Source organism: Sinocyclocheilus anshuiensis, unplaced genomic scaffold (genome assembly GCF_001515605.1).
Source record: "Sinocyclocheilus anshuiensis isolate Anshui unplaced genomic scaffold, SAMN03320099.WGS_v1.1 scaffold1069, whole genome shotgun sequence".
In the NCBI taxonomy this organism is placed as follows: Eukaryota; Metazoa; Chordata; class Actinopteri; order Cypriniformes; family Cyprinidae; genus Sinocyclocheilus; species Sinocyclocheilus anshuiensis.
The window spans coordinates 526,417-553,145 of NW_015557150.1; the positions used below are offsets into that span (position 1 = coordinate 526,417).

At 37.8% G+C, this 26,729-nt stretch overlaps 1 protein-coding gene across 1 annotated transcript in view; it reads right to left on the reverse strand.

Annotated features, from left to right (window-relative positions):
• Window positions 1–17,943: 17,943 nt before the first annotated feature.
• Window positions 17,944–26,729, reverse strand: part of LOC107678144 (steroid hormone receptor ERR2-like) — a 76,204-nt gene continuing 67,418 nt past the window's right edge. Inside the window, exons 6-7 of the mRNA XM_016473311.1 lie at window positions 20,809–21,078; window positions 17,944–18,284 (exon numbers count right to left, since the gene is read on the reverse strand). Coding sequence (XP_016328797.1) covers window positions 18,040–18,284; window positions 20,809–21,078 — 515 coding nt within the window. The 3' untranslated portion in view covers window positions 17,944–18,039. The remainder of the gene's footprint in view (window positions 18,285–20,808; window positions 21,079–26,729) is intronic.

A 26,729-nucleotide genomic window follows, 5' to 3' on the forward strand; every position in this document is an offset into this window, starting at 1 on the left:
CTAATGTTAACAAGCACAACTTTTAATTTTAATAATTAATTAGTCAATGTTGCAATTAACATGAACTAAGATTAATAAATGCTGTAGAAATATTGTTAATTCTTAGTTCATGTTAACTAATGAACCTTATTGTAAAGTGTTACCAGCAGAATTGTATGTAACTGTGAAATCATATTACTTTTGAATGGACTTTCTAGTCTAGACACACTTTCTGCTATTGTTTTGATGTTTTCTGCACAAATCTTTGTTGATTCTTTCCAATGACAGTATTACTGTGATATTATAATCTATTGGACACAAACTTGTAAAAGAAAACAGTAGATGATCATTTAAACAATCCAAATACAGGTGTGAAGGCTTTTAGTTTTGTTTTATCATCCATTCTTGAGAGGAACTTATCAAGTTTTCTTCAGATGTCCATGCCATTAAACCAGGCAGTTTATAACTGCTATGAACATGTAACGTTTCATTTATTTAAATTAACCTGCTTAGCAAGATTCTTTACAGTAGTTGACCTGAACGAAAGAACAAACTAGCCACAGAAGTGTCCAGCAACAGCAACACTGAGCATGCAACACATATTTGTGCTGTGCTATGAATTGTGTTTCAGGTCATCAGTTTTATCGTTCTCTGCTCTCTTCTCTCAGGAAAGAGGCGTGAAAGCAAACAGAGGAACACACACACAGGTCAGGTGATTACCAGTGTGAGGTCAGGGATAGGTTTTCCCCTGGCAGCCTCCTCTGTAGTGTACGGAGAGAAAAACTCTTTGAGAATCCCAGCTGTGGCTTTCTCTGCTCTGCCCTATTTACAGTGGCTATACCATTCTCTCTCTGTGTTATCAGCACAGAGGCAGAAGAAATGTGGTAATGATATTTAGCCTGCTATGGTTTGACTGATGAGAAGAGCTTAGATTGAACCAGAGTTATGCATTTTCTCAAGAGAACATGAGAGGTGCTTGTGTGTGCAAAACTCACCACCATAGTACCATAGTCCTCAGAGTGGTTACTAGGGTGACCTGGCTGGTTGCCAGGGTGTTCTGGGTGGTTGGTAGGGTGATCTGCCCTGCTGAAAAATCCACCACAAACCAGCATGAATTCCATGCTGTTCCAAGCTGGTTTATGCAGGTTAGTGCTGGTCCAGGTTGGTTAATACTGATGTGGTGCTGGTCTAGCTGTTAGACCAGCATATTCATGCTGTTCTCAAGTAAAATGGAGCTGTTAAAACTAGTTCCCCAGCATGGTATTGCGGGGTTGAGTGTGAGTAGGCCAGCTGTCTGTATGCAAACAGTGTTTTGGGAACAACCAGAATTTTTGCTGGCATATTTCTATATTTAACAGATTAATGATGTTAAGGGAAACAAATAAAGTTAAAACATATGATTTATGCATTACATGATAATAACTGTAATTTATGTTGCTCCCTCTGTTGAAAATAGTAGAACTGAACATTTTAATCGTTTTAGTTATGATTGCATTATTAATCAATGCTATTCAAAGTTTTGAATCACAAAGAAAAACAATTCTAACTGGTAAAACGTTTCAAAGCATCAAAATATCAACAAAGAGACATGACAACCAAGAAAAATGCCAAATAAACACATAATCCAGCAGTTTGTGCAGTAACATGGGTTATGAGAATAGCTATTTTAATAGTACAGTTAAAAATAACTAAAAAGTCATACTCATTTGTCAAAATCCAACTGTCAGTCACTGATTCCAAAAAAAGTGCATGTTGTAACATTTAAGTATGTCATTGAAATATTGTTGACAATAGTGAAAGCATGCACTTTCAACAATTGCTGAAAGAAAATTAATTTAAACAAAGTCAATGGCCAAGTGCACAGCGAAAGGTACACTAATTACCACAATGGATACAAACTTCAACAAAAGTTTTTAAAGAATTAAAGGCAAACTGGTTTGTAATAAATGAAGATTGTAATTCTGTATTTGGAGTTGTTTAAGCATTATCTGGTGAGATATCATTGATTTTATTTGCAGTTGATTTCATCTAAGGCTGTGTAGCTGTAAGTCAGTTGTAGCTGTATTTCTGCTCATCTCTTGTCTTTTTTCTGTTCTTGTTGTTCCTCTCATCTTCAGTGATTCTGCTTGAAGACAGAACAGTTAGCATGCTTTGCTCAAACTTTCTCCATAGCATTAGAACTGGTACACCGTTGTCGCTTGTGAAATGAAATGATGGCGCCGTGGGTGCAAATTTACAGATTAAGGGGCGGTGATATTATAATGAGATCCCTTTGCCACATCACCAAGGGAGTGAAATCAGATGCGCTCGTTTTCTCAGACGCTTGCAGAAAAAGGCTTACCAAAACAATGTGACTGGGTTCATCTTTTTCAGGTTTCCTTGGTTGGTAGATGCACCGGGGACCTGATTATAGCACTCACAACCTGGAAAAGTCAGATTTTCATGATATGTCACCTTTAACTACAACACTGTTTCTGTGTTTCTTTTACTCTCCATATAATGTGACTATATGAAAACTGAGCAGTGTTTGTTTATCAGTTTATCAGCAGATTTTATACCATTAAGCATGTAACCAGCAACATGCATTTTTCTTTATTAAATACTTTATTCAAATTAATTTGGAAAATTGTCTTGGTCTTTAACTACAAACACACATAAAGAAGCGTGACATACATACACATACGCAAGTTTTGTTGGAATCATACCAACACACAAAAAACAACATATGCTGGTCCACCACCACATCAGCATCCCATGCTAAGATCGAGCAAACCAGCATCCCATGCTGGGGACCAACAAACCAGCATTCCATATTGGAGACCAGCAAACCAGTAACCAGCATCCCATGCTGGTCCCAGCATGCAAAACATACCTAATGCTGGTGACCACCAATGCTGGATTTTTCAGCAAGGTGGGTGGTTGATAGGGTAAACTTAAGCCCCGTTCACACTAGCAGCGACTTTTGTCAGGGGTTGGCGATGAGGTTGCTAGTGGGCGTTCTCAATACTGGTTGCCTTGACAGCGAATCAGGTTTCTTGCCGCCAAGTACAAACATTTTGGAGGCAAAAGACTAAATATAATCTAAATCTAAATTAAATCCACATACAAACAAAAATGAATGAGGAAAAGGGCCTATTTCTTCGATTGCGTATGTTTATCTACTGCGCGAGAGGAGAACGATCACATGAGCTCTATCGTCTTCTTTCCTATTGGCTGTCACTCCTGAAAGTCGCTTTTCATTTGCATAAAGTTGAAGGATTCTGAACTTTGTTGCATCGCTGGACACGCCCCATCCGGTCGCCAACGGCCGCTGTCGCTCGTGTTGCCAGAAATCGCGATGTAGGGTATTCTGGGTGATTTCTATGTGATCTGGTGGTTTGTTGGGTGTTCTGGGTGGTTGGTAGGGTGATCTGGGTGCTTTCTATGTGATCTGGTGGTTTGTTGGGTGTTCTGGGTGGTTGGTAGGGTGATCTGGTGGTTTGCAGGGTGTTCTGGGTGGTTTCTATGGTGATGTTGTGGTTTGTATGGTGTTTTAGGTGGTTTGAAAGGGTGATCTGGGTGCTTTGTTGGGTGGTCTGGTGGTTGATAGGGTACACTTGGTGGTTGGTAGAGTGTTCAGAGTGATTGATAGGGTAGTTCAGGGTGGTTTGTAGTGTAATTTGAATAATTTCTAGGTCTTTTCTTTGTGTCTTGTTTGTCTCTAGTTGTGAGTTATCTGGACTCAAGGTCCTGTCCTCGCTCCACTGTCCTCATCACATCTTCTGCCGTGTGAATGCTGATGTCATGGATTCCTGGTGACTGAGGTAGATAAAGTGTAAACCTCTGCCATTTGTAACTCTTGACAGCTATCCGCTCTTCTCACTATCTCCCAGGGTGAGCTCTAGTGGGCTTTAATTGGAGGGTTAAGAAGAAATCGACAAAGTTAACACGAGTTGTAGTCTGACAAATGAAGTGGTGTGGAGCTGCTGGCTACAGTTACCTCTCAGACAGTGTGATATGATGGAGCCTTGCCACATATCCCAGAGTTCAGCCTGCACCCAATGCTACTGACAGGCAGAGGAGCTATGAGATCAAATTGCCAAACGAGGTGGAGTTCTGAAATGTTATACTCTAGTTGGGTAGATTCTCACTGGTTGGTTGGTCTGTGAGATTGTTTAAGGTCATAGTGCCCTCAGCTGTGATCATTATGTTCTTTGATGTGTGACTTTGAATTGGCTGCTCTCGACAGGATATTTAATTGCAATTTGAATTGGAAAAGACATTTACATTAAAGCATAAACAATTGTATCAGTACTTTTGATTATTCATACTTATTTCTTGGGTCTATATTTCCCAACTGATTAAATATATCGCTGCATGTTAAAATACAGCCACAATAATAATGTGGTCTGAACTTAATTTAACTCACAAACACAATATCTGACTAAACACATTGAATACAGTGAGCAATCATTCACAGCATCGGGAGGAAAAAGTAAGTGAACCCTTGAATTAGTAACATGTAGTTCCTCCTTCTGTTGAGTGTTTCAGTATTTCTGGGTTTTTAAGGGAGAAAACACATTGTCTTGTTGCATCACCCAACCTCTCTAAAGCGCCAAGTCATGAACAATGTCTTGATACACATTTGAGTTCATTCTTATCTCAGTGATTGCAAAGTTTCCACTGTACATTTTCCCAAAAACGCTGTGGAACATCCAGGTGGTTTTGGGCAAACATAGGACATGCCTCAATACATTTGTTAGACTTCAGTGATTTCCAATTTAAGACCATTTAAACCATCTCAAACTGGCAAACCAGTGCTTCCACCATGAAATTAAAAATATTTGATTAAATACAATTAAAAACTAAATATATTTCCGTAAATGTAATTTCAAACATTGATAATTATCATCCAAAGTTTCTGGAAATACTCATGTGTTGTGTGCATGATGACATGTTTATAGTAAAAAAACAGACTGTATTGTACAGTATACCTAAACTAACAGCAGTTAAATGATTTTCCTCCATTTTAATTCTACTTTCTTAAATTCAGATTTGAATGATTATTCCACACCTGTTTGCTGCATTCATTCAATTTCATCTGCCATTTAAAAGTTTTCCAAGTATACCTGCACACCATTTCAAGATCACTTGCAATTTATGGATTTCGCATCCGGAAGACTGGTGTGCGCACATTTTTTTGTGTGTACGTTCGAGTCACATGTGCGCACATTTGATAAAGGGTCTTGGATCAAATGTAGGACTGTTTATATGCAACATTTTATACATGAGGCCTCAGATAACTCGAACAAAGGTTCTATTAATATTACTGGAAGAACGTTTGTCTATAACCCTTCCAAAACGTTACAGCACATTAAAGGAGGCTGGAAATTGAAAGGAGCGCAGACGATACCACGCCGCACACAAAGCATTTCCCTGATGGGTACGGCTGTCGCTCAGTCCTCTAGCGCGGCTGATAGTTAAGATTTAAGATGATGAAGCACCGACTTTCAAGTTGATGCGTTGCGTGGCCAGAAGGCCTCCGTGGCGCGGCTGCGGACAGCTGTCAGGTGAGCGAGCTGAATGTGTCATGTGCGCTCATTTGCCAGTGTCACGAGCATATTGTTCATAAGGCAGTGTCCGCTACCATTGTCTCAACTCATTTATTTCAGTCAAGGTCCACAGATATAAATAAAAGGAAATGTTACTGGAGCATTTTAACTGCATGGCCAGCCTTGAGCGCTGTAATGCAGCCACGTATCATCAAGAGTGCTGAATCTCCCTCTGTCACTGAATGTGACGTGCAGCTCCTTCAAATGCTCACGATACGTCTAATTCTCACCCATGAATATAGCGATTAGACCGGTAGATCGGTCAGACCCGTTCAGCTGGCCATTTTGAGATTATCCGCACTGTGGTTGATCAACAGAATGTAGTTTTTAACTCTATTAACGGCCTCACCACTGGATTATTAACTATTCCTGTTTTGTTGTCATTCTGAGTAAATTTCATTTCAGCTATTTTGTCTGTTTTGCTGTTATTATTTCTACATACCAGCATTATGCACTATTCACTATCAGCACCAACCACTGAAAAAAAACAAAAAAAAAAACACATGGGTCAACCACAAGTAATGACAAAATAAATAGAAAATAGATAAATAAATGTAGGCGTTTCTGTATCTGTGTGATCCAAAGTAACTTACAGCTCTATTGTTGTGGCTTTTTTCAGCATTTGTGTGTGTGTGTATTTTAGTGCATGATAATGAAATGCACATGCAAATATCAGGCTCATGCAGTGTTATTTTAGTATTGATTTAGCATTGATATGCAATAGACATACTATAGACATACTACAGTGCCTTGCGAAAGTATTCATACCCCTTCATTTTTTTCCCCACATTTTGTTACGTTGCTGCCTTATGTTGAAATGCTTTCAATTATTATTATTTTTCCACATCAATCTACACTCTATACACCATAATGACAAAGCAAAAAACAGGTTTTTACCATCTTTGCAAATTTGTTAAAAATAAAAAACCTTAAATGATTACATTGCATAAGTATTCATTTTCTGGGACTTAGCTCAGCAGCATTCATATCGCTTGTAGATGTTCCTACACTTCGAGTGAAGTTAATCTGTGGCAAATTCGTTTGAATGTGAATGATTTGGAAAGGCACACACCTCTGAATAAAAGGTCTAACAGCTGAAAATGTTGCCCTGAGGTCAAAAGAACTGCCTGTAGAGCTCAAAAACAGGGTTGCATCAAGCCACACATCTGCAGAAGAGTTCAGAAAAAAACATTCTGCTGCATTGAAGGTTCGCAGAAGCATGTAGTCTCCATTACTCTTAGTGGAAGGAGTTTGAAACAACCAGGACTCTTCTTAGAGCTGGCCTCCTGGCCAAACTGAGCAATCGATGTAGAAGGGCTTTGGTTAGAGTGGTGAACAAGAAGCTGATGGCCACTCTAGTTAAGCTCTATGATCATATGTGGAGATAGTAGAAACCTACAGAAGGACAAACATCACTGCAACACTCCACCGATCCGGTCTTTAAAGTAGTTTAACATAAGGCAGCAACATAACAAAACGTGAAAAAAATGAAGGGGTGTGAATACTTTCACAAGGCACTGTACCTACACACAACCACAAACTTATTAACTTGGTTCAAATTTGTTTTTGTCTATAAATTAAAAGTCCTTGCAAAATCTTGGTGTTCTCTGGAGATGCTGGCGTTATGATCTACCAGCTGAGAAACAGGAACTGTGGTAAATGTTTGTTTGCAATGATATATATATATATATATATATATATCAGCGTACCATAGTATAACCATCTAATAACGTTACTTTATCATGGTACCACCACGGTATTTTTGTATAATCTAGCTCAGTGCTTCTCAGCCGGTGGGTCGTGACTTAAAAATGTGTCTCAGATCTGTTCTGATGGCACACAGACAGCAGGGATAAAACAATAATAAATCAGAATAATAAACAGCAAATAACCATATAATCATGTATACCCGTAATTATGATAGCGACAGAAATTTTTTAAAGAGAGAAACACTTCCCATAGCTTTAGATGTTGGTGTGAAAGCTTGTTTCTAATCAAATAAATTCATCTGCCACACTGATTTTTTTTACAAAAAATGGTCATATTAAGGACATGTTTGTCATTTCAGTATGATAAACAGTGTTGTGTTGGACCTGCACTGTTTGACAGCGCTGATCACTTTTGCAATTCAACAAGTGCTCTACAGATGGAGCTCTTCTTCTCATTAAAGCATATTAAGGCTTCATCACTACAGTAAGTAAGTGAGCACCTGAGCAGGTGAAGTGAAATGCATTAAATGCGTGACTGGTTGGCGTGACCCTCTGCATGCAGCGGATGGTGAAAACGGTGGCGTTATAAATAGGGCTCTTTTCTCCTTTACTTAACAGACTGCACAGCATCAAATGTGTCAGTGGGAAAAGTACAGTTGTCTGTGTCCCCTGAAGCACAATGACTTAATTTAGCTGTCCATGGAAATCTAATTACAATAATGCACAGAGAGGATCATTCAGTGCTGCTTCACAGGTGCTTCGCTCACCTCAGAGGGAAGACGTCACAAACACACGGACACACCTGACCTGGAAACACCTCACTCTCATCAGGAGAAAAATCACAGCACATAGTTGCACACCTTTTGCTATGTAATATCATTGCCATTAAATGAACAGTTCACATGCCATGAACCAATGCTGTCTGACATCAGTGTCGTCAAACCAGGTGTAATGCTGAAGAAACAAACTCAAGTCAAGCATCACTATAACTATCGTTCATTAATGATGTGAGCAAACCTCTAACAAACTTACATCGCATGGAAAACTCTACTCATGTTATTATAATTATTGTAAACGTGTAAAAGGTCTTTTGGTTCCTGCTCATCTTGTGCAATGACAAAAAGTTGTTTTGGGGGTAAGCTGATTGAATATTATTTTTTAAATGTTGCAGATTGGTATAGCTAATTTTATGACATTTTCTATGATTTTGAGTTTTGTTAAAGGCGATTAAATCAATATTTTTCTGAATAACTGTTGAATAAGTGGAGGGATTGGGGTTTGACAGAATGCCACAACTATGAGGATGTGCTTTCTGTAGATTTCAGCGATGTAGAAAATTATCCATATTGATGCGACATTGTACTGAACTGAACTGAGTCAACACTGGACTGAATTGATCTGAATAATGCCACTATTGTCTTCTGTAGAGCTGCTTTATAGCTGAAATTCAGTTTTTTCATAAATGATGAATTTTACAACATTAAAAGTCTTGTTTACTAACATGACGCTTCTTTGAAACTATCTGTATTGTGTAATGCACTTTAGGAATAAATGTGATTTGACAGCACAGCTTCAATAGTGTAATAAAGCTGTACTAACACTGTAGTTAAACTAACCACAGCAAAAATAACTTATAAAGTGCTAAAAGTGACTTTATGACACCTGCTTCAGTTGCTGAAGAGGTTATTTTGAACAATTATGCCCTTAAATATTATTCAGAAATAGACACATTTTTAGAAGCTATTGCCCCTGTGTCTGCACTATCACTACAGAGTGATTTTAATCATGTATTTGCATGTAAACTGTGCTGGAGCCATATTCTGTGAATTCACCTGCACTAGCGTGTCATTGTCCGCTGCCTCTCTTGTCTCAGGGCATGTGAACCCACCGCCACTTCATGAAAATGTGTTTGGATTCACTTTGTTGGTCTAATTGATATTTTGTGAGAAATCTATGCGCCAGACATTCTCGATTAGCCGTGTGGTGACAGTGCTAATTCTCTTGAAATGCCTCCCAAAAAGCCTGCCAATATGAGCACTTTACCAGCGCACATTCATTAGAGCAACGCCGCGGCTGTAAGCAGGCGTATTGATCAGCGCGTGAATGCCATGACGCTTTTCTTTGTGTCTTTGTGTCGTGCCGTGGCAGACTGATATTGTGAAAGACACTTTACTGCATTACAGCCTTTTACATCGTGCAGAAGCTCCCCGGTGTCGAGCTGTTTTTCTCCTTTGCCGTTGTAAAAGCGAGTTGACTGATGCACTCGTGATCAGAGCCCTGACGGGACTGTCTGCGTCTCGGGTTAGGAGTCCTGCAACAATGCCTGATATTCAAACAATCTAACAAAGGAAAAACGCTGTAATTATGGTCAATAATTAAGGTCATCTATTTGTATCAAATTAATCTTTGCAAACATGTATGTTGTCTTGGTTTCACCATAACAGCATTAGGCACCACAGCTGAATATTGGGTAAAATGTTAACTAAAATATCACCAAACTTCCGCAGCTGATTAATTAAAGTACATTGAGACGATTGTTTTGCATTACAGGTTTTCTGAAATGTTGTTTACGTATGCAAATGATGCATTATCTAATTAAATATTCACAAATTTTCATAAATTCTTAACGGAATTGTATGAAAATTGTTTAATTTTGTTGACGTATTTTCCAGAGGGGATTTTGGATTTCTCTTTTTTATCACTCCATAAATCAGAAGATACTGTCAACAGACAGAGAAAAACACCATGTTAATAAAATAAAATGTTATATAAACCACTGTTATATGAATACATTCCTCTGTAAATACCTTCAGAATATAGATTCCATAGCAGAATATGAGCTATGGTTTATGAGCTGTTTTCCTTGTGGGGCCTGAATTTTTTTGTGGGGACATTTGGTCCTCACGATGTAGGTTAAATCAATGCACACACACACACACACACACACACACACACGCACAGACACACACACACACACACACACACACACACACACATATGCACGCACACAATCTGTGTGTTTCTGTGTGCCAGATGACCCAGATGTTGCCCGTGTGCTATATTGACCAAAATAATACTTTTCTGGGGGATAATTGAATAATTGGCTCACCGATTCATTCAAAAACAGATTCATTCAGGACAGAAACACGCAGTGTTGCTCAGCTCTGGCTTTTGTTTGGAACTATTTCATTTGCAAAACAGGAAAAGACAAAATGTCTCTAAAATGTAACTCACTCTGTTGAACTGCTGTATGAAATTAATTTAACATTTGCGATCACGCACAGGTGCTGATTCCTGTGGTGATATTACTTAACTATATCATATAAAGATACAAAAAATAAAAAACTCACATAGGGATATTTTTCTTTCTTTAGGAATTATAGAGGCATTCTAACTGCATTCTAATGGGCTTCATCATGCAATGAATGCTTTTGGACTCTCAAGACGGGTTTTTTTTTTTTTTCCAAACTTGATAATGTCAGCTGGCGTGAATCAGAACAGGGTGATCATTTCTGAATGAACGCAGCAGCACAATAACGTTATGTCAGGGGAATGTCTTTAAACTCTAATCAAGGAAATATCACACCTTATTATATTGTCTGCTTTTTAAAGAACGTCAGAAGATGCGCTTGAAACATTTTGTGCGCAGCTCGTTAATACTGAGCTCCGATTGGCCAATCGCCGTTATTTCGTTTATAAATTATTATACGTAGAGAATATTCATATTTAATTTGCACGATAAGTTTTAGGCTTAATCTAAAGGGGATGATGAGGGGGATGTTGGTTGCTTTTTGTCATTTTTTTCAACAAGAGGGATGCCATCACCCCCGTATCCCCCTCAATTCGAGTCCTGAGTAGGCTATATGCCTATTCAAGCTTCCAGCGCTGATCTGACTGAGGAGGAGGATACTGGTGAGGAAGAATATGAATCTCATCTATACCGCCGCCTATTTATGAAAGTTCCGAATGACTGATGTAGACGCGCGCTGGTTTATTTACTGCGTGTTTTGCACTGATCTCATAACACTGTAAATTACCCGCCGGTCAAGGCTCCTTTCTCAAGCGCGAGACGACATAAACTCTATGATCTATAAGACATTTAATCCCAGAATCACATATGATCTGTGCATTTCCATACATCAAGCTTTAAAGGTCATATTTTAAATACAAATCACATTTAGGAATATAAACGTGTGAATTATGACTGCTCATATGTATGATAGTGCATGCTATATGATCTACTGACCAAAAGTTTGTGGTGCAGATCATTTTTTGTGCCTCAATCAATCTACTAAGTAAATAATATTAACCTTACTTTTATAAAAAATACATAAATCATATTAGTTTTATTATAATGAACTGAATGCCAATGATATTTAAGTATCATTGAGAAACTATTCTATTTTTTGTTAATATTTTAATTTAAATAAGTTTTCTTTTTATTTTTATTTTTTTCTGTTTTAATTTTTGTTTTAATTTTGTTATTTTTATTATTTTTGTTCTCTTTAAAATGTTATTATTATTAATTTTCATTTCAGTTTTAGTTCTTTTAGTACATCAAGTTTACGGTGATCAAAATAAGAAATGTTCCCTTTTAAATTATCTGTATTGACAGATAGACAGACAGACAGACAGACATACAGACAGACGGACGGACGGACGGACGGACGGACAGACGGACAGAGAGACAGACAGACAGACAGACAGACAGAGAGACAGACAGACAGAGAGACAGACAGAGAGACAGACAGACAGACAGAGAGACAGACAGACAGAGAGACAGACAGAGAGACAGACAGACAGACAGAGAGACAGACAGACAGAGAGACAGACAGAGAGACAGACAGACAGACAGAGAGACAGACAGACAGAGAGACAGACAGAGAGACAGACAGACAGACAGAGAGACAGACAGACAGAGAGACAGACAGAGAGACAGACAGACAGACAGAGAGACAGACAGACAGAGAGACAGACAGAGAGACAGACAGACAGACAGAGAGACAGACAGACAGAGAGACAGACAGAGAGACAGACAGACAGACAGAGAGACAGACAGACAGAGAGACAGACAGAGAGACAGACAGACAGACAGAGAGACAGACAGACAGAGAGACAGACAGAGAGACAGACAGACAGACAGAGAGACAGACAGACAGAGAGACAGACAGAGAGACAGACAGACAGACAGAGAGACAGACAGACAGAGAGACAGACAGAGAGACAGACAGACAGACAGACAGACAGACAGACGGACAGACGGACATACGGACGGACGGACGGACAGACAGAGAGAGAGACAGACAGCGAGGGTTTGTGGGTCATCTGTAGGTTCCCTCGAGAGCGTCTGCTGGGAGAAAGATCTTCACTGTAATGGCAAACAAGAGCATTTCTTTTAAGGCCAGTGGAGATTTCTAACCTTTGCTTGACATGCAGAAAAGGTCGAGTCCATCCCATCCCAGAGCAACACATGCACCTTCACTAAAACACACCATCAGCTGCTCACGGTCTGTCTGCGCTCGCGCCCATGACACAATGCCATTAAGTTTAGCCACTAATTTCCAGAAATGGGTCACAAAATAGATGGTCAGTGAAATGAGCTGCCAATCCTTCAGAAAATGAAATATATGAGTCATTTTAGTCTTTATTTAGTATTTATCTAGAATGAGGTTTGCAATTTCTCAGAACATTCTAACAAGGTTCTCTCAAAGTTATGAACAAATGTCCTTTCAATAACATCATTAGAATGTTCGGTCAAAGTTATCTTGTCTTTAATAATGTTCTGAAAATGTTATCATAAAAAAAGTTATTTATACATTGTTCATGGATTTTTTTTTGGTCTGAAACATCATAGTTGGACTTTCTTCTGATGTGTTTGAATGTTACTACTTGTTTCAGAACATTCAAAAGTAACGTTCCCATAAAGTTTGCAAAGTTATAAAATGGAATGTTCGTGTAACGTGCACATAACCAAGAAAAAAAATAAAATAATTCTAAAACATTTCAAAAACTGACTGTTCATGGGAATGTAGGCAAAACATTCTTAACACATATTTTTGTTAGCTGGGCTGAAACATTAAGCAATTAACATTAAACAGACATCAAAACTAAACTGACAATTTATTAGACAAAATAAGATAACTGTGAGATGGGTAATAGGGTTGCAAGTAACATGGTTGCCAGTTCCACCTGTATTAAGATCAGTAAGTGCTAAATAATTAAAGCAATGATAGTAAAAAGTAAAGTAACACACTCTAAGAAATGCTGGGTTCAGCATTTTTTAGAGTGTAATATTGTATGATTTGCAATGTTGTATACAGTAAAGATCGAGACAGACAGTAGCAACATTTTAGAACAGTTTATATAACATATATCTTATAGTCCTCAGTTTTTAATATAAAAGTGTAATTTAGTCATGAATAAATTGTAAAACTGTTATGTGGAGTCTTGTAAATTATAAATTAAAAACAATGCTGCAATACTGCAAGACACAAAATACACTGTGAACCTGCTGGTTAACAATCATCACCAGATGAAGTTTTCTGATCTGTTTCTCAAGTCAAATATCTCACTTTAAAATAAGAACGCAGCTGGAAAGTGTTAAACACCTGCGTTTTATATTCAACAAGCAGAAACAGAGCCAGAGAGCAGTGAGAAACGCGCTTGACCAGGAGAAGCTCCGAGACGAGAGCCTGTTGAAAGATGAAGCCTTTTATTTGATTTCTGAAGCTGCGGCTCCCGTGGGATTTCTGCACGCTCCGCTTCAGTCCTGAGTGTAATTTTAGCTCTTCCTTTAAACTGCAGCTCAGTTCTTCCCTCGGCCAGCAGCGCTGAGAGTAATGGAGAAGTGTTAGGACGGATACGAGGCCTTGAACACGTACTGATGGGGATTCACGCTTTGATGAATGCAAATCCATCCACCAAACACACCGTCAACGTGATGCAACACGGCATGCTGGGAAAACCAGCTTTGACTACATCAAACAACCTGGGCCGAGATCAAAATATTCATCCTGATAACATTGTATTTCCAACAATAGATATTAATGCTGTAGTTATTAGTGTTAATAACACTGAGGGTCTCTTTTAACCCCTAGTATAAGGCAACGTCCTAAATGAAATGCAATTTAAAAAGAGTTTATAAATAACATTTTGATAGTCCAAGCATAAAAATACAAAGCACAGGAAATGTGTAAACAGTCTATGTTGTGGTGTTATGTTTATAGGCCATCTTTTTTGAGGCTATGAAATATAATATATATATAATTTTTTTTTAATTATATCAATTAAAATGTCTTTATATCAAATATATAAAAAAATGATGGAAAAACATAACATTATTAAATAGTGCTTTATAAAACTAATGCACAAATCGATATATATTAATATATATATTATCATGAGATCTTACCTGAAATGTCCTCCATCCTTAATGAAAATTTTTTTTTGTTATATACAACATTCCACATCAAAAATATCTGGTATATATGATAGTTATTCTGGCAGTATGTTTGTGAGAGGAAATGAACAGAAGTCTATCAGTGCTTTGAGAGTACGCCTTTGTTATTTTTCATTTTTGACATAAAAAAGAAAGTGACACAGGTGTTTGTTAAATGAACAATATTATTGTACAGCACAGCGTGGCCAAAGTGATATAATATACACAATGAATATCTTGAGGAGAAACACAAAAGCCTTCGTCATTTTGAACATTGAGGGACCAATTCTGACCCTGACATGCTGCGGTAGAAGCAAATAAATAACTGACAGCATTTACAGATATGCATCTTTTCCTTCCTAAACAGTGAACGGAGAGGCACAAATCAACATTCATGTCACTCACACATTAATGTGCTTTTGGGTAGATGATGAATGTGACCAAGTGTCCCATTGTCAAAAAAAGTAGTAAAAAAGCACCTAAATCTGTGCACCGAACAGAACGTGGTTAGAGTGTAGTGTGCCTTGGTGGTTAGTGTGGTATGTGAGAAGTTATTCTAGTTATTTAGCGATACCAGAAGTTGTGTTACTGTCCACATGACAGGAACAGGCTAAATAAAGGGCTGTATTTACAGAATGTCCAGACATGGATGAATGATGAGGTAGCTACGTGAATGTTGCATATATGTTCATTACCATATGTTCATCTCAGTGCAGTACTAGCAGATGTTCATAAAGCATTGCGGTACTATTGCGTTATGTTATGAATTGTGTTCTGGCCTATTCAGAACTCAGTGACGTGTGAATTCGCATTTGCGTGCTGTAGCTTGAAGCATCTGCGTTCATGTCATTCAGATGTGCGCTGCTTTGGCATGATTTCAGTCAGAATTGATCCCTAATGTGAATCCACACAGTTGCGCCGCTGCATATAAAATTAATTCCTGTATTATCTTCTCTCTCACTATCTCGTCTGGTCGGCTCGAGACTGTGGCGGGTTCAAGTTTTCTGCGAAGAGTCTCGCCATTAGGAAGCCAATGAGAGCCTTCAGGAATGCAGAGAGAGATTCGACCTTGGGTGCGTTTCCCAAACATGACAAAACTCGCTGCTTAACCACCGTAGTGCAATGCAACTAACTAGTCACAACTGTTTCCCAAAACCGTAGTAGCATGTTCGCACTTCCGTCGCTGATGACAAAATAGGCCTGTCGTTAATGACGTCACACACATACGGTGGAGTAATAACGACTGCTAATTAATCAATTCAAGATTGCAAATAAGATGTGTTCACATTTACTGTTGCTCGGTAAAAATTTCACAGGCGAAATCCAGTCAGTCCAATCGGAATCTGTGTTATCGAGAGTTTTGCACAATCATGCAGATTTTGTTCACGTGAATTCACCATGCAACAGGCTTGAAAGTGCTTCAAACATCTCTACATTTTTTGCTAATTTTATTAATGTGACCGTACCTTTAATGTCCGATTATTATAGTTAATTTACACGAACAACAGAAAGCCATTTGTTTTTTAAAATCGCATTAATATGCGCTATGTAATTGGTTTATTCAGTCAGGACTAGTTAACTATTTGTGATCTCCCATCATTTTGCTTTATTTGATGTTTGATTCAAACACGTCATACTCTGGGATTCGCTTACACTTTTACTTACATGCACGCTCTTCAAAAACGCAGCTGATTTTTGACACACCAAAATATATAGATTGAAATGTATACAGTGCTGCAACCATGACGTCAAAACCCGGAAGAGTAATATGCCACAGGTTCCCTCCAGATTCTCCTATGGGGTTTACGTCGTAGAACAAAATGTCCAAGTATCATGAACTGAAAAAACCCATCGAAAAATCTCAGTTGATTTAGTAGATCACTCTAAATTGTAATGTAGATGCATGCATTTTCTGTAAAGCTGCTTTGTAGCAATGTATATTTGACAAAATTTGAATTGAAAATTTAAATGCAATGAAGGCTATAGAATGTACTGCATGTTATCTTGCTTAATGTGCAAATTGAGCATGATCTATTTAAGTCCACGTCATTCCAACAAGACGCTTATAACCGCAGGTCGAAAGTTGTACTTCCAACCACACAAGCTTGAGAATTGCTAAACTACTGTATGTTAGTGACCATAGTTGCTTTTGGGAAACGCACCCCAGGACACAATCAAACCCTGTGATCCTTCAGTCACAGCATTGAATCCAGACAGCCCACAGTTCACTTCAAGTAAATGACATCAGTAGTGTACGCCGACGTCCCAGTCCACGCAATCACACTGCTGCCGTTCTCAGAGCTAATGCTTCTCGGGATATTCCTAATGGATATCTTGGACTAATAGCCGTACAACGGTCTGCTGTCAAGCGGATCTAAGGGTAATAAGCTGTTTATAGGGACGGCGAGTTCGAAGGCCATTTTCAAAGTGATGCTATTGTGTCAACATGAGGTCAAACACCTCTCCTGTTCAATCTGCTGTCGTCTTCCAAGACCTAAAAATAAAGCTGGTGATAAAGACCCGCACCTGCCGCCCACCTTCATTCAGATACATGGCTATAAAAGCAGATGATGACGGGCACCTCGTTTCCTCAGCCGGTGGCTTAACAAGCCCAAAATAGGCCGTTTAACATACGGGCATCTGATTGTTTGAACACGGAGAGTCCTGGACTTCTGCCACGCGTCGTAAATCCTTTGAAACCTCGTCCCCTCCACCCACCGACTACATTCAGGCCAAAACATCAACGACAACAATAACAAGTTGTTTAAAAAAGCAGTACAGTGCAACACAAGAGGTGGGCGCTCCTCGTCCTCTCGCCGTCGGCTCGATTTATTGCTGAGCTACTAGAGTAAGATGACTGAGATCCCGGATAAACGCGTCACAAGCATCGTCCTCCCAGGATTCAAGAAGAGGTATTTTCAAGGACATCAGCAAGTTCACATTTAGGGAAGAACCGGCAGCAGCTTCCACGTCCAGCCCCAGCCAAATCCTGCCATGAATATTTACAAGTCCTCAAGGTGTCCTGGCGTCGTCCGAGGGCCGCACTGAGGTTGTTGGCGACACGTACAGAGAGTTAGCGGAACGAAAAAATGACTACTCACTCTGAAATTACTTACAGTTTCTTCCATCATATATAAGCACAGATCAAGAACAAAAAGCATCACTGTACAAGTACATAGTATTTGTTATAGATTTTTAAATTATTTTTCCATTTATATTTATGCTTTAAATCAAGTTATAATTTTTTTCCAGGTCTTTAAAAACGTCTCAGGCTGTCCTCCGCAGTCTCTGGCCCCGATGATGTCACGCGACGAGCAGCCAATCAGACCTTGGCCTCCAGCATCTCCAGGAAGAGTTTGTGCATGGGCACCTTGCCCTGCATCTTGATGCTGTAGAAGTGCTGGATGGCCTTGGTGGCCGTCTGCCGGAGCAGCGGCAGCGTCATGAGCAGCTTCCCCGCCCGCCGAGGGTCTTCTGTGTGCTGACAGCTCTCGTAGTCCTGCAGCGCTTCGTGAAGGGCGTCCTGGAGCTTCTGCACCGACTCCACGTCCTCTATGTGCATGGAGTCTGTCACCAGAACAACAAACATCACACATGCTGAGTACACGTACCGACATCTGTAACGTACCGACATAGTATTTTGTTTATTTTAAATCGTTTTAAAATAATAAATAATTTTAACAATAAAATAAAATTATATATTTATTACACTACCGTTCAGTAGTTTGGAGTCACTGAGATTTTATGGATGCATTAAATTGATCAAAAGTGCCAGTAAAGACATTTATAACGTTCCAAAAGATTTCAAATAAATGCTGTTCTTTTGAACTTTCTATTCATCTGTGAATCCTGAAAAATAAAATGCATCAGTTTCCACAAAAATATTGTGCCGCACAACCAGCAGCAAATCAGCATATTGTACTGATTTCTCAAGATCATGTGACACTGAAGACTGCAGTAATGATGCTGAAAATACAGCTGCGCATCACAGAAATACATTACACTTTAACAGATATTCACATAGAAAATATATTTACAATATTACCGTTTTTACTGTATTTTTTTGGTGAGCAGAAGAGACTTTCAAAGCATTTAAAACATTTTCTGACCCCAACATTTTTTTAAAATACTGTATATAAATACTGATTTAAAAAGTATTTATTTGACGTGAAATTGTGATATTTCTGGAAAAAAAAAAAAAATTGTGATATGATATTTTTGCCATATCGCCCACCCCTTGTTTTAAGCATAAACTCATTTAATTTTGATTAATTTTTTTCCGTTAATAAGACTTACTATCTTGTCATTTTGCTTCTCAAGTGAATCTATCATAATTTAAGGCAGTTTAGATATTTATACTGGAAAACAAGACAAAAATACTGAGGAAGAATCACGATTCGCATTGTGAAACAGAGACAGACAGAAGGCCTGTGTGTGTGTGTGTGTGTGTGTGTGTGTGAGAGTGTGTGTGATTGATAAACTGCTAATTACAAAATCAATGGCTATGAATTTTCGCAGCTGTCAGACAGCGGCAGTCCCGCGAGAGCCATCGGACAGAGCGTCTCTCTCTCTCCCGTCATCCCGCTGCGCGCCAAAGCCCACCATCAGCGTTTTCATCTCTCAGCCAGACAAAGAGAGACAGCGGACGAGACGGCAGAATAAAACGAGGCGGAGCGCGGGCCGCATTGATCAGGCGAGGACGGGGCCTGCCTTCTGAAAAGCCAGCTGTCGATACAGGCCTGAGTCTTCTCCCCCGAACGCTCGCTGATACTCATTCCATTCGACTTTACACATTTTATTGACAGCCCTGGTGTTCCTAATGAAATGCTAAATTTATCTGTGGCAGCGGCTGGGCCCCGTGGCTACTCTTATGGAGATAGAGAGAGAAACACGGCAGTGCTCTTCTGTTTCCACTCCCTTCATCTTTACACGGGCTGCGTCCGTCCTCAGGACTCATGTCACCGGAAACATGTGAGTATGCTCGAGTATACCATACTGATAAATAAAGCATTCAGTGAGAAAGTGTGTATACTGTACACGTCAGGTGGGTCAATCTTTGTATGTGGCTCCTTTTTAAGGCGCTTCAGAAATTTAATTGACGCAATGCAACATAACAGAGTAGAAAAATAAAACATTACAGTAGCTATTTTGGTTTTGGTTTGTATATACTTTAAGTGAAAGATGATATTGATCAAAACAGCCACTGTAAAGCTCTGAGATCGACTGTGATTCCTCTCTGTTACTGTAAATGTAACGGCTGAATGTGATGTGGTGACGTTGTGCTTGTCCTTGAACTTTTATTTAATACTTTTAATGTTAATATTTATCACATATTTTAGAGATTTGAAATTTAGGTTAATTGATTTTCTGTGCAGTTCTTGCCTGACAGTGAAATGTGTATGAGAGGAACAAGTGGAATATATGATGCTAAAACATCAAGCAAAATAAAATAATAAAATGATCGATTTATCTCAGAATGTGACAAATGTGACAGTTGGTTAGGTTAATCTGTTAAAGAAAAAATCTATATTCAAAGTCTCATGCTCACCAAAGCTGCATTTACTTGATGAAAAATATAGTAAAAACAGTAAAATTGTGAAATATTGTTATAATTTCAAACAGCTGTTTTCTATGTGAATCTCTGTTAAACTGTAATGTATTTCTGTGATGCGCAGCTGTATTTTCAGCATCATTACTCCAGTCTTCAGTGTCACATGATCTTCAGAAATCATTCTAATATTCTGATTTGCTGCTCAAGAAACATTTCTGATTATTATCAATGTTGAAAACAGTCGTGCTCCACAATATTTCTGTGGAAACCGTTATACATTTTATCTTTCAGGATTCACAGATGAATAGAAAGTTCAGAAGAACAGCATTTATTTGAAATAGAAATCTTTTGTAACATTATACATGTATTTACTGACACTTTGGATGTGCAATTTAATGTGTCCTTGCTGAATAAAAGTATGAATTAAAACAACAACAAAAAACTGACTCCAAACAATTGAATTGCAGTGTATGTATAAATGTAAAAAAAAAAATTATAAATGTAAAACAAACAAACAAATTAGTCTAAAGCTGCTGATACCTGAGTTGGCGAGTGCGATGGCCTTCAGCGTGACGAACTCCTCCTTCTCCACCTTGAGTTTCTTGTACTTGCGCACGAGCTGTAGGATGGACACGTAGAGGTCCAGCAGGCCCGTGAGCCGCGAGTGCTCCTCGTCCATCACGTAGTCCTCCGCATACACCAGCTCGTCCTCGTAGGGCAGCGAGCGGAACACGATGCTCAGGATCAGGATCTCCATCCATGCGCTCTGCAGTAGACTCATCTGGTCTCCCAGAGACAGGCTGGAGAAACCTGAGCAAGAGACGACACACTCTTCATTCATCAAACCATTAAACAGTCTGTACTCAGTTTACTGAAAGAAGACAGTATACTGTGTATAGAACACAATACACACACTCACTCACTCTCACACACACACACACACACACACAGACACAGACACACACACACACAAATATATATATATATATATATATATATATAGAACGGCAAGTTACAGGGATGTATGAGTTTTTTTCAGTCACAAGGTCTTTTTCTAACAGTGGTTTTTTACTTCTTAAATTGGATATTGATTGTGAATTCTGTCCTCCATATTAAAATTCTTATTGTTGTAATATTTATTACACACTTAAAACATACTACATATATTAAAATCATGTTTATTTTGGTTTACTGTTTAAATTTTGTTCAAAGGTCTACAATAGGCTATTTAATGGCAGATTTGGCAGATGTGACAACTTACCCCATATAGTGTGACAACATGCCCCTCTGTAGGTCAGTGTGTGTTAAATGAACTAATCAATAACGATGGAAATGTTTGATATTTTTTCAATGTCAAGACTTTAAGGTTTATGTCTGTACAGAAACCTCCCTCCTGGGCAGGGTTATTAGTTTTGTTACTTGAAATGAAATAAACATTAACTGAAATAAAATAAAATATAAAATAATTTTTATTTCAGCTAGTTGCCAAGGCAACATTTCGCATTTTAATTTAGTTTAACATAATGCACTAAAACAACTTAAACAAAAACTGAAATAAAAATGAATAAAAGTATATAGACATAAAAAAACTACTAAAAATGAAAAAAAAAAAAATATATGACTAAACTTTAGCTAAAAGCAACTGTATTGCTATGTTTAATACAGAAATACCAGAGTAAACACAGGACGAGGGCATTATCATTATGTGTTTCCTCTGACAGCTGTCAATAATGTGTGCAGCTCATCTCCACGACTCCGTCTGCAAGTCACACGCGTCGAGCTCACAGCGCTCCGATGATTAAAATGATTGCTTTACAAGTGCACCAAAGCAGCGCTATCTGCCCCGCTCACCATTAAAGAGCCGATAGATTACAGTATTGATCGACTCACCCCGCCACACCTGACCCCAAACTTTCATATGAATGCAGAGATGAGCGGGCGATGTGAGTGTTTGTGGGCTGAGAGACAGAAAGGGCCAGAGGAAAATAAGAAGGGGAATATAAAGGGGAAGCTGAGTGTTTAATTTCCTTTATCAGGTGGGTGAACAGCGGCCGGTCGTGCTGGAGGATACATTAATTAACAGATTGCGATCAGGACCGCGGGGCCCCTGACAATGTGAAGAGAGATCAATAAGGGCCTCGCAATGGAGGTGCGGGATGAACAGGAGCCGCCGGAGATCAGGTCAGCGCAGACGCGCTCCATACATACAGTCAGAAACACTTCACGCTACACAACATGTGAAAGACTTCAGTGATGCGGGCTCAGGACTGGGTTAACGTAAGCAGATTCATATGCAAAGTGCATTTGATTTTACTGGAAGGCCACGAGTGTCTTTGGCAAAACAAAGGGCCAGGCAGCGATGCCTAAACATGACACACTGCATACAACTCATGTTACGTCCACAGTGTGACAGCTTTGAGTTACACAGGATATTAAATAAGAAGAAAATATGAGAAATTATTGTTTTAAAACAGAATGGAGTCATACCTGAATGGGAGTGTATCTCACTGTAAAAAAAAAAAAAAAGAATTTTATATATATATATTTCAAAGTAAATAAAAAGATTATTGGAGCATATTTTAAAAGAAAATACTACTTTATTACTATTACAACTTAAAATGCCATGTTTAATTCATTGTGTTGCTTTGATATTGTTATTTGTAATTATTTGTCAAATTTGCTAGCAATTTCTGAGTGAAAATTATTTTTAAAAATGTTTTCAGTGCAGATATCATAAAACAGATTGTTATGATCATAAATTCTGATGAGCTACGTTTAAAAAGGAAATGCTGATCAACACACAATTATGATGCATATTTTATAAGAAACCTGAAAAGTTGCTACATTGCTTGGAAAAAAAAAAAGCTTATGGTTAGGCTAATAAACTATAATACTTGGAGGAAGAATTGCTTATTCTGATTTCTTATTGTTTATTCGGATTCATTTTTTATATCGTGTTTTATACAATATAGTTTCTTCTCAAAGCAGCTTCACATTAATAAACAGGAATTTAATAGTTCATGTTATAAAATTCATCAATTAAGCAGCAGCTCTACAGAAGACAACAGCGTCATTATTGAGTTTAGTTCACTGTTGATTCAATTCAGTTTAATAACAGTGTTGATCTTGCAAAGTTAGCATCATTATTCAGTTCAAATTTAGTTCTCATTCAATAGTTCAGTACAGTTAAATCAATAATATTACTGATTATTAATATTAATGGTATTGTAAACCCCAAATGTAAAACACTTTACTGAATATTAGTGTCTTTTATCATTTTGCTGCTATTGAGGTTTGCTTTGTTTCAGTCACCGACTTATGTACACTAATGTTTGTTGGAAACACAACAGTTTATGAAGCTGAGTGCTGACTTCTCTTCAAATGGGATTTACTTTATAAAAATCTGCTTTGACACATAGTTTCTCATGTTGAAATGTTTCTGAAATCTCGGTGGTTTTTACTCTCAGTGCAGAAACAGCTGCCATTGTGATCTATCTTAAGCACTAGTAAAAAATGTAATCAGTTTTTAGCTTGATTTTATGCAGCCCAATAAAATTCACTGCTGGAAACATCTTCTATAACAAAGACAAGCTCGGCCACCTCCCCGTGATATATTTCACGCTCGCTAACTCAAAGCCAGCAATTCTGAAAATAGACAAACGCCGAAACCTTCGCAAAAAGGCTTTTTATGACTCTGGTAGCCTTTTATAAACAAAATAATCATAAAAAACGACAAGTTTTAATCTGCCTGCATTCACAAGCTTATATTTGAAGATTTATCCCTGTCAGTTTATGGCTCTGGTCTCCTGCTCCTGATAGTTTGTTGGAGGAGTTTGTGTGAGTTTCACTGTCAATCAACAATCCTCTCTCCAATGAAACTCTACATGACACTGAAAATAACCATAAATCATTCTTAAGACATTTGCATTATGCACATATCATGCCGTGCCAAAGTATATTTGGTGGATAAGGAGTCCATCTGTGAATTTAAGGTGATTAGAGCACCTTATTCACAGAGGAGAATATTTTACAAGTCATACGATGAAGTCACGACCCCATCGGCCGTTAAAAAAGTCTTGCTTGTTTTAATTAGGGCAAGATATCAAAGGTGAATAGAATACAATTTTAACATATATCACCATACTTCCTCAGCTAATTAATCAGAACATTAAGACAATGTTATGTTTACATATACAAATCATTTAATAAAATATGATCTAATTTGCATGCTTTTCCAGAACAGAAATCTGAACTTTGGATAAAGCCAGGTTTACTGTAAAATTCTTGTTTGATTATGTTGACATATTAAAGGTTTTTCCAGAGGGGATTTTGGATTTCTCTTTTTATCACTCCATAAATCTGAAAATACTGACAACAGACAGAAAATAACTACATTTCCACCACATTTTTAGGAATATAATGTTAAATATAAATCATACGTTAACAAACCCCTCAGTAAACCCCTTCAGAATATACATAGGAATACAACTCTAAAGTTTGGTGTATTGTATGTAAGTGCTGCTGAAGTGGAGAAAAAACTCACATTCTTTAAAAAAAATATGTATTGAAATTGGCTTAATAAATAAAAGATGTGTTAATGAAGATGGTTTGTGTGAGGGTCAGAGTATAGAAATGATCCTGAACTCACTATAAAAGCAGCAGAAGTCCGTGCACAGTCTCCATTGTGATGAGAACAAATGTGTGTGTTTGTGTGATTCCTCTACATTTGGCATGATATCAGCTGGGACCCAATCAATACATGTCTGCTCATAAATTACGCTGCTCCATAAATAATTTCAGCAGTGCTGCTGCTGCTCACACGAACGAGCATTGAGCTCATGCGTCTGTCTCACGCCAACGACAACAGAGAGCACAATCAAATAAAAGCTGTGCAATGGATTCCATCTCAGAGTGTTTATGTCATTCCTGATCATATCAGCCGGAGGAACACTTCTATAGTCTTATTAGGTAAAAAATTAGACACATATCATATCAGAACTTAATAATTTCACATATGTGCTCATTCAGAATCAGAAAACAACATACAGCAACCTTGAAGTCAAAATTAAATCAGATTTCATAATTCATAGTCTTAATGTGAATGATTCATCAGTGACGTGATTCTAAATATAAAATGTTTGTCTTCATAATCTTCCTTCAAAATGTAAAACTATCTCTATCTCTGAATTCCTTTCTTTCTGCGTCACGTTCTTTTACTTTTCAGCCCATCTGTGATACATTTTTTTTCTTGTTAAATATGATGCATGGAAATACATGTCATAACTAACCCAGGCTCACTGGAAAAAACACTTGCTGAAGCGACCATGCCTTTTCTTATGTTCTAGGAACGTTTTGCCAAAGTTCCAATTAAGTTATGAACATTTTATTTCTATATGTTTTCTGAAAGTTTAAAACGTCCAGGTTTTTAAAACATTTTTTCTATTGGTTATGCCTTTTTATTATTCTGCAAACATTAGGAAAACCTCACTTTTGAATGTTCTCTTAACATTCGGAAACAAGTAATTACATTTAAAAAATGTTAGCCAAATGTCCACCTAAAATGTTTCAGAAAAAAACATTTCATGAATATATAAATAACGCTGTTGTGCTAACATTTTGAGAACACTATTAAAAAAAGAGCTGTCAACAAATGTTCTATTACTGTTAGTTCATAACTTTGAGAGAACCTTGCCAGAACATTAGCCAAAGTGCTGAGAGCGTTCCCTGTTAGCTGGGCTTCTACAAGTCTTTCAGCTCTTTTATTGTGATGTGTATCGTGACTTGCATCACAATGCTGTACCAGTTGAGTTAACAAGCAAGTTTACTTACAAAAGAATAGCCATATATATATATATATATATATATATATATATCAGGGGCGTTTCCTCCAAGGAGGCAAAATATTGGATGAGAAAAAAACAACGCCAATATTACAAAATATAACATTAAAAAGTGTATAAATCACTTGTTTTTCTAAAGAAACACTGTACAACAGAGACACCAGCAGGTAAAGTTACAGCGGGAGTTCATGCGATAAATCCCGCCTCTTGTGTTCGCGCGCGTTTCACGTTCGCGAATCAGTCTGAATGAACAATATAATGGCATTAATGGGATTTTTTCCATTTAAAAAAGTAAGTAAACAACTCACACACTTAGATATACCACTTTGTTACATCAAAATAAGAATTAAAATGGCATGAAAACATGATCTGTGGGAGTTTTTAGTGAGTAAACAGCTTGGTGAAATTTAAAGTAAATCTCTGACTGTGACCAATATTTACTGAATTTTGATGACTGATGAACCGAATAATTCAAAAATAGTTAAAAGTTAACTATTAAAAAGAATAGCTGAACATAAGTTCACAAATAAAACATATTGTTTAAATTGTTACTGCCTTGAGTTATTATTTTGGAATAAATGAAAATGCTTAAAAACTCTAGCTTATACATATATATATATA